At 32.8% G+C, this 8,975-nt stretch overlaps 2 protein-coding genes across 3 annotated transcripts; one reads left to right on the plus strand and one right to left on the minus strand.

The window, feature by feature from the left end:
• Positions 1 to 8: 8 nt before the first annotated feature.
• LOC114354483 (transmembrane protein 164) lies at positions 9 to 4,437 on the minus strand. The gene is made up of 6 exons (XM_028306884.1): positions 4,168 to 4,437; positions 3,656 to 3,838; positions 2,883 to 2,999; positions 2,730 to 2,808; positions 2,120 to 2,220; positions 9 to 2,039 (listed from the first exon to the last, which is right to left on the minus strand). The coding sequence occupies exons 1-6, from the start codon at positions 4,300 to 4,302 to the stop codon at positions 1,803 to 1,805; spliced, it is 852 nt and encodes a 283-aa protein (XP_028162685.1). The 5' UTR covers positions 4,303 to 4,437; the 3' UTR covers positions 9 to 1,802.
• A 1,121-nt stretch (positions 4,438 to 5,558) lies between these two features.
• On the plus strand, positions 5,559 to 8,084 carry LOC114354530 (PITH domain-containing protein CG6153). Of its 2 annotated transcripts, XM_028306952.1 has the most exons (5): positions 5,559 to 5,668; positions 5,766 to 5,986; positions 6,064 to 6,185; positions 7,255 to 7,359; positions 7,796 to 8,084. In XM_028306952.1, the coding sequence occupies exons 2-5, from the start codon at positions 5,801 to 5,803 to the stop codon at positions 8,004 to 8,006; spliced, it is 624 nt and encodes a 207-aa protein (XP_028162753.1). In that variant the 5' UTR covers positions 5,559 to 5,668; positions 5,766 to 5,800; the 3' UTR covers positions 8,007 to 8,084. The 2 variants fall into 2 exon arrangements, with proteins under 2 accessions (XP_028162753.1, XP_028162754.1); XM_028306953.1 differs by lacking the exon at positions 7,255 to 7,359.
• The last annotated feature ends 891 nt before the right edge of the window (positions 8,085 to 8,975 follow it).

The raw sequence follows: 8,975 nt of genomic DNA on the forward strand, positions 1-8,975 counted from the left end.
ACAATGAGATTATTTTAAAATAATACTGATTACGTGTACTTTCTGGGTCTGTTATAAGACAGATTCCGTGTGTAAATAAAAATTAAGCTAAATGTAATTTATTTACTAAGGGATCATAACATTCAATTTTACCTATAATAACTATTTTAATAATACCACAAGTGTGTTGTAAAGTAACAAGCAGTTTACATAATTATAGTACGTTAAATTTCATTCGAGTAGCAAAACTTTTTCAGTTAAAATTGGTCTATTGATCAAATACAAATTCTAAAACTTAAAGTTTTGTCCTAAACCAGATAATAGCTGGTAAAAACACGACCTCATCAATATTGCACCTATACCTATTGTTGGAATATCCCCGTCCCTAATAAAACAACACCCCTAAATTAAAGTAGGTATTTCCATTCCCTTAACATTACTGAATCAGAAAAACGGTTTAAGCCTCGGTTAACGGTTTATAGAGGTCAACGCGCGGCACTTTGCGGCAAATAGCGAAACGAAACTACTGCATTTTATCGATTTTCGACGATTAGTCCATTCATTCTTCTTGGTACATTTATCGTCCAAAATCATCGATAACATTTTATCGAGGTTGTGAAAACTAGGATAATAATAAAGTAATCATAAAGTTTAGCTAATTAATAATATTTCAAAACAAGTTGCAGTAAAAAGTAAGAAATTTTAGACAAAATGATAACTGTGCACATGGGCTCCCCTAAAACGTGACAGTTTTAATTATTTGAAGTATGTAATTAATACAAAAATAACGCGCGACTCTGCGCTGCGCTGGGGCCTACTTAAAACTGTCAGGTCTTGTAACTTGTCTACAGGACAGATCCCATAATTTTTTGACATAATATTAGAACCGCACAGGCGTCTCGCCGAAACTTATAATGATCCGGATCCGGTGCCTACGAGTGGCTTTAACTTTTCAAATTAATATACCATCCGTATCCCTTTTATCACTTTATCCCCATCAACTTAGTAATTTTTTTTATCATAAAATATTATGGTCGGGTCAACTGTTCCCACCTAAATAATATAAGTACAGAGTGTAAGGGGGAATTAAAAATTCGAGATTTTAGCACAAAATAAATTAATTTTAAATTCCTATCAAGACTGAAAAAAAACAGCAGTTTAAAAACGTATTATTATGATATTATTGAATAAGTTTAATTTCCTTCACTGTATGAGTTGAAAAATTTACCCTCACACCCTGTACCTACCTATCGTATGTAACTAGAATTATTTAGGTATACAATGTGTATAGGCGTTCAGAACAAACATTAATTTGAATTGGGTACATAGGACTTATTATAATCATTTTGCACTTATAAATTACGACGACATATCCGTTATGTAACCATCTAATTCAATGGGATACCGCACACGAGCACCTCGTTAGGCTCTATATTGACTAGTAATATTTGGTTCAAGCATGACAAATGTAGTGATACTAAACAAAGAAGCAATACCATACATGAAATTCAACAGGACTTTGTCCGTTTAATCGATATTTATCATTACGAAATAGACTCTATAATTTGACTAAAAATCAAGGCATTATGTAAATATGGTTTTGCTATTACATAATTATGGCTACAAATACCACCTTATTTTAAATACCTTATAAACGCAGTTTAAAATCTAATAATATTATATTACCTTACATCTAATAATCACTCGAACTAAATGGACGCGATGAAATATTGTTTTTACTATGATAGGCATTTTAATATAGATATTCTAGCTACCCTGAGAGGGTTACAGCCATAGAGACAGTATAATAATACAAATTATTACTAGTCAAGTTTTGATGGTTTGTCACTTGGTTTGTCTTGCAAGTAATCTTTCATGTGTGGCTTCACTTTCGTTGGTGGGAATTTCGTGAGGCAAAACTCGGCAGCGAGGCAGTAAGCCTTGCACAGCAGTGGACAAAGCAGCGCCTGATGCGTCACCGCTGCGATGCGGTACCAGGGGCCGTCAAACGGGTCCAATATAGCCGGACACAGCATATGGTTCAAGTTAACTTGGGCAGGCTGAAAAAAACAAATTCATAGCTGTAAATTTTAGTCAAAACATGTACTTTGCAAATTAAAGAATATATATTCATACTTACAATAGCTATAAATTGTAACACAATAAAATGGTACAACAAATTCAAGCTGTAGCTAAATATGGCCCAATTGAAATCCCAAAATGGTTCTATGTTATAGACACCTGAAATGATAAAATAAGTTTGTTTATTGGCAATAACATTAATTATTACCTACAGTGATTCTTTGATTATAAATACATACAAGAATAACAATTTCGAAGTCGGCTTTTTCGTAAAATGGTACGCGACGACTAATTAATTATGCCATAGGTCGCGGGGTCGATTCCCAGTCTTTTAAGGTTAATTATTTTATGAAAACATGCATTAGGCCCTAAAAGGCCCCCCTAAAGTGCTTATGATACTTTGAACAATGACAGCAGACTTGTTAAGGTAAGATTAGCACTAGAGTATCCTTTTAAAAAATGAATCTAAATAAGTGCACTTTCACTTTTAGGCGACTTAGCAACGCGACAAACGCGCAACACACGCGCTGCCGATAATTTTATACTATATGACAGCAGATGCCTGCCTTCACATAATAAAATCGCCGCTGCCGCGCTTCTCACGCCTTAATGTGAAAGCGGCCTAAATGCTCCAATAGTATGAGTACAGACACAATAAATATACATACCACCAATTCTCAGAAGATAGTAAGGAATAACAAACATCATTCCATGTTGAATCCAATATAATGCGGCTTCAGTGAATATCTGAAATAAATGGGGAAAATCAATCACTGTAATGTTAACCATACTCAACTAATGTATTGCAAAAATGTAATTACCGTTCTGGAAGCTGTCTCAGGAAACAAAAAGGCTAATAAAGGGCCATTCAATAAGTTTAGATGAATACGAAATAGTGCGTTGACCATTTTACTTGGTGGTGCAGAAAGTAAGTATATCTGTAAAAGGATGAAAATTATATTGATACAATAGTTTTTACGTTAGAAAAGTAATAAGCAGTGGAAATCTCATGTTCGAAAAAGATAAATGATTTGAGTTGATAATTATAAATAAATTCCTTTTCATAGGCCATAACGTTCATTGAAATTTTTAGGGTCAAAATAAATATAGTTCACCATCTCAAATTAAAAATTGGATCAAAGTTATTAAATAAATAAAGATGTAGGTATTAGAATAATATTTTTTTTTTTTTTTTTTTGCGCTTATCTGCAATCAGTCCCAAACTATAAGCAGATTTGTTCCATGCAGTTTTGACATGTTGAAGGAGCTCCCCAGCAGGATACTCCTCATTCACCATCTGTCACCAAGTATATTGTGGCGCTTCAGTCGTTTAGTGAAGCTGATGGTTGCCAACGCAGTAGCCAACTGATTTGGGTGATTTTCCAGTCGCGTTTTATATTTATTCCCTGTCAGCTTTAGCTCCTCCCTAACAGTTCTCATGCTCAGAGCTTCGTGGATTTCATTGTTGGTAATGAACCATGGTGCATTTGAGATGGTTCTTAGGATGCCATTCTGCAGTCTCTGCACTATGTTTATGTTAGAGTCACTAACACTAGAATAATATGAGAATAAATACATATTTCAATGTACTTACTTGTATTAATGTAGTAACATGACATGGATTTAACAAATATATCACAGTACGAGATGCAAACTTGAAACCAATTTCCATTCCCCATAGGAAGGTTAACAATACAACAAGCAACCGTTTGCCACCTCTATCACTTTTAATATAATTGTCTTCTTTTGGTAATTGAAGTTTTGGATAAGTTTTGATCTGTAAATAATGAAAAATAAACAATTAGACAACTTAATTATTTATTTAAATTACAAAAATACTCACTCTTTTCTTTTCAAGTGGGTAGTTAAATTGTAAAAATAAATAAATTAAGAAGCATAATATTGCAATAACTTATGATTACAATAATTCAATTTAGAGGAATTAAAATTATTAATAACACAATAAATTGTAAAATACACATAGGAATTAATATAAAAAATAGTTAAAAATCCCATTACAAGGATATTGAACTGATTAAGCTATACAATTAAATAGTTATAAGATGTTATTTTAAACATTTTGGAAAGTATTTTTTTGATACTTACTAAAATATAAATGCAAATACCAGTTACTAATATGGTTTCAATTATCTGCCTTTGAGGAGATAAAAAAAACGCACATTCAGGACCAACATTTCTAGGAACGGCCTTATTTGCACCACTGTAAGCCCACTCAAACATTCTTGCAATTTTTTTTAGAAAATGATGACCATTTCTTTTAAATTAGAAAATCACTAATTAAATTATAAATAATCGCCTGAAATTATTTAACGCTATCACAGTTCTCCCGCTGACTGACAATAGTGATTGACAAACAAGGCTGCCAACAAACTGCAAACGACACATTCGTTCTGAAACATTCTGAAATTTCTTGAAATGCTGCTTTTACACTGCGCGGAAATTCGCCAAGTCAAGTAAAAAAAAACAGGTTTTTTTCCGCATAGTGTAAATCCGCCAAAAAATTGTAAGGCGCTTTTACACTGCGCGGAAATTAGCCAAGTCAAGTAAAAAAACAGTGGGGTGGTGATGAATAATGAATGAATTTCATCCCCACTACGCTGTTTTTTTTACTTGACTCGGCTAATTTCCGCGTAGTGTATATCCGCCAGTAGGTACACTCACAGATATGGATAGATGCAGCATGTGTCAAAAATTGTATGAAGCCGAGCGTACCACTTTTTAAACGTCATTAGTGTCATTTTAGCGAATTTTAGTGATTGCCGCAACGTAAAAGTAATCGTATCATCGTACTACATTTGCAAAGTCATCGAATAATATCGTGTGACTCGATTCGAAAATTAATTAATTCCGATAAAACTGATAATTTTTTAAATACAAAACCAAAAACATCTTTATTTACCTTTTTAAAATAAATTAATTCTTACAAATCGTCAAATCTCGTTATTATTTTTTACCCTTTCAAGACATAAATTTGTCAAGTGCATGAATACATGCATCAGTGTGTGTCTTATTGTTATGAGTAAGTACGGTTCCTTGAGATCGGTATGAGTGCACCACATACAGGGACCATGGTTTTAACTCTTAAGAGTACATCGCAGGATATGCATTAAAAACAATGCTACTTTATACTTCTTCTACTGCTACTTTATCCTAATTAATTATTTGTTACTTGTGCTGTTAATTATAATTCTCAATCCGTAAATAATTTCTTCTTTCTACCGTGTTCGTACTACTGTCCTCGTAAAATCATCGTAACCGATTGTTGTAATCGGATTACATGAACATCACTCGACCATGTATGTCCATTTGGACATATCGGAATGGCACGCTTTCACGATCAACTTGCTGTATCTATTCTAATCCATATCTGTGGGTACACTACATCACAGACAGAATTCGCTACAATTCGTAAATGAATGTATCACAAGTCAGCGAACTCAGCAAATGCAATGCGACATTTATAATATCTTTGGAATAATAAAAAAAAGGGTAGATGTCATGTCAATATTGTCATTGTCAAAGTCATTTTGTGATCTTGTGCTTCGTGAAGTGCCGGTTTTGTTTTCGTAAAAACAAAAACTTTAAAGTAAGTACGTTTTAACAAGGATTAAAACAGTAATACCTACTTAATGAAATGAAACATTCGCAAGTATTATATTCCTCTCATAAGACAATTTTTTCAGGAACTATTATTGAATAAAATATAAAACACAGTAAGATGGCACACAGTCATTGTCATGATGGTCATCATGACCACGATCATGCTGACTCAGATGAAATGGGTATACAATACAACTTGTTTGAGAAAATCGATAAAGAAAATTTAGAATGTCTGAATGAGAGTATTGATGGAGCTGGTAAAACTGTATTCAAACCATGGGACAAGAGATTGGACAGGACCAATGTAAGTTAATTTGAAAGTTTTGAAAAGTTTTATGATACATTTTATGCCACGCATGATTAATTTTGATTACATTTTAGTTTGTAGAAAGCGACGCAGATGAAGAGCTACTTTTTAACATACCTTTTACTGGAAATGTTAAACTCAAAGGCATAAGAATTTCTTCTGAAGATACTGATGCGCATCCAGCCAAATTAAGATTGTAAGTACCTAGTTTATTAAAACCTTAATCAGATTTAAATTTAATTTTAAGACAAAATAATCTTCGAGTATTAAGCTATTCAAAACATTCATTCATAAACTTGTGGATTTGTAGGCAGGTAGATTGGTTGAGTTTCATTAATTGGACCAATTACATCTATACTTATAATAAATCTGTAGAGAGGTCAATTCTGTACATGAAGTATATTTTCAAAATAACTATCAGGGGGTAATTAGTGATCGATACTGATGCCAAAAATGCAATCAGTAAAATTTTTGTCTGTCTGTCTGTCTGTCTGTCTGTATGTTCCTTATAGAAACAAAAACTACTCGACGGATTTTAACGAAACTTGGTACAATTATTCTTCATACTCCTGGGCAGGTTATAGGATACTTAGGAATTCCCACGGGAACGGGCATTAGCGGGAAAATCCTTTTGTATGAAAAATCTAAACCGCTTAAGTTAGACGCTTGAAATTTGGCATGCAGGTCCCTTAGTAAACTTAAAGCTTAGTTACAACAGGATATTGCGAAATTCCAACGGGAACGGGAGTTAGCGGGAAAAAACATTTGTATGAAAAAATCTAAACCGCGTAAGATAGATGAAGGGGGTAAAACGGGATCCACGCGTACGAAGTCGCGGGCGGCCGCTAGTATTTTAATATTATCTAATATGTAGAGTCATACCTACTTGGGTGTCTTTTGTTCTCCATTTAATTTAAACATACAAATACATAGATACAGATCATACCTAACTTCTTTTCTAAACTGAATAAGCATAGAATTGCTTTATAAAATTAGAAAAAACAAAGAAGTATATTTTTTCTTAAATATCTCATGGGTTTATTATTTGCGTTTTAATCTTTAGTCATGTTACATTTTTCAAACTTTTTGTAAAATGTAGGTAGGTACCTAAGCAATCTTGTCTGGTCTTCAGTGTTTTGTTTTTATGATCCAAAACAATATGCTTAAAATTGTGTAGGACTCTTAAATACGTGCTTTTTGATGTAAGTCCAGTCAATTGGATTAGAGAATTAAATCAATAAATAATTTATGAAAACTTTATTCAGGTACAAAAATAGACCAAATATGACTTTTGATGATGTGTCCATAGAACCTGATCAGGTTTTTGAACTGCAAAGGGACAGTGAAGGCGCTCTTGAGTATGCTCCAAAGTAAGTATTTTGTAAGCAAAAAATACATTTACCTATTATCTATAATGGAGAATAACACAGCATTGAGTGACTAAAAATTTATAAAATATATTTTATTATTGTTTTTTAACTTAGATCTCATAAATATGAGGACTATCGTTTTTATACTTAATAGTCACCACTGGTGAGTGACAGGACCTTACTCTACAGTGGCGCCGACCTGGTGAGAAAAAGAAGGTGCAATTAAATAGTCTTCCTACCTCCTACCACTAAGGCTCACCAGTTGGCATCACTGTTCTAGTCACAAGCAAGTAACAGGATCTTACTCTTCAGTAGTGCCTATTGTGGACGATAGACTTCAATTGCTTAATTTCTTGTACTTATATCACAAACAAAATAGTCTTCCAACTAACTTAATTTTATTTTTGTAGTAATCACAATGTATTTTTTTTTTCAGAGTTGTTACATTTTCTTCTGTATCACATCTGTCTATGCACTTCCCGAGTAACTTTGGCGCTGAAAGTACTAAAATCTACTACATTGGTCTAAAAGGAGAATGGACACCAGGACATAGGCATGGGGTCACCATCTGCACATATGAAGCAAGACCAAATTTAGATGACCATAAATTAAAACATTTGGATTCTGTTGCCAAGCATATTGATTGATAAAAAGTATACCTAATCGGTCTATACCTTGTATATAATGTATAGCACTTTAAAATAAATTATTCAAACTAAATTGTTTTTCCATGTTTTAATAAACTAGGCATAAACAGGTAGCTAATAACAATATTTCCCATTGCCAAATGCTATATATATTTGAGGCGTCTAGTTTCAAATCCCGCTAAAACGATTTTGATAAGATTTCGAGAAATTGAAAAAAACCGCTTATCCATATAGCTTTGGCCTTAGGCAAAAAAATATATGATACGAATTATTATAGTCATCGGGCAATACTAACAGTAATTCCTATTCACCTTTAAATTAAATATAATTTGAATTATAATGAAAACTATTTTCATTTTGGCGTACTTTGTTACGAACATTCCGTTTTAATGGGATTTGAAACGGACATGTTGTATTTTAGCGGGATTTGATAAGAACAAATTGTAATGCATGAATGGCGTTCTACAATAAAGTCTAATATTAAATAACCCAAAAAATGATAAAATAAATAATTGTCCATATAATTTGTCCATTCTATAATTCAAAGCGATTGCACTTATTGGTTAGGTTATTAGATTAATCAAGTTTTATCGGGTTATTAAAAAAAAAACAATTAAATTATAGTTAGCATGTAAATAAGAAACTTTTATAAATTATTTTCTCGATCTCGTCTTTGCCTTTTTATAACATAATATTTATTCCTGGACATCTGGACATCAGGTGATCCATCTGCTCGTTTGCCTCCTGTCACATAAAAAAAACATCCCACGATATTTATTTATTTACTTCACTGACTGACTGTACAGGGATATAAACATACACACATACATACCTACCTACTCTCGAAACACATCACCCTCCTGCACTCGGGTAAAAAGTAACATACCTTTATAATTAAATTCGTCTTAAGGCATTGAGCTAGTGAAGTTTCTATAATCCCAGTAGTGATCACCAACACTTAATAGTAAC

The sequence above is a fragment of the Ostrinia furnacalis genome, unplaced genomic scaffold, assembly GCF_004193835.3.
Source record: "Ostrinia furnacalis isolate ACB-3 unplaced genomic scaffold, ASM419383v2 OfSCF2054, whole genome shotgun sequence".
NCBI classification, from domain to species: Eukaryota; Metazoa; Arthropoda; class Insecta; order Lepidoptera; family Crambidae; genus Ostrinia; species Ostrinia furnacalis.

Excerpts from the sequence above, each read along its gene's own strand:
- LOC114354530 (XM_028306952.1), top strand. The coding sequence starts at position 5,801 with ATGGCACACAGTCATTGTCATGATGGTCATCATGACCACGATCATGCT. Across the intron at positions 6,186-7,254 it reads CATCCAGCCAAATTAAGATT|GTACAAAAATAGACCAAATA; the intron begins GTAAGTACCTAG and ends AACTTTATTCAG. Across the intron at positions 7,360-7,795 it reads GCTCTTGAGTATGCTCCAAA|AGTTGTTACATTTTCTTCTG; the intron begins GTAAGTATTTTG and ends TTTTTTTTTCAG.
- LOC114354483 (XM_028306884.1), bottom strand. The coding sequence starts at position 4,302 with ATGTTTGAGTGGGCTTACAGTGGTGCAAATAAGGCCGTTCCTAGAAAT. Across the intron at positions 3,000-3,655 it reads ATGTTACTACATTAATACAA|ATATACTTACTTTCTGCACC; the intron begins GTAAGTACATTG and ends ATCCTTTTACAG. Across the intron at positions 2,221-2,729 it reads CTATCTTCTGAGAATTGGTG|GTGTCTATAACATAGAACCA; the intron begins GTATGTATATTT and ends TTATCATTTCAG.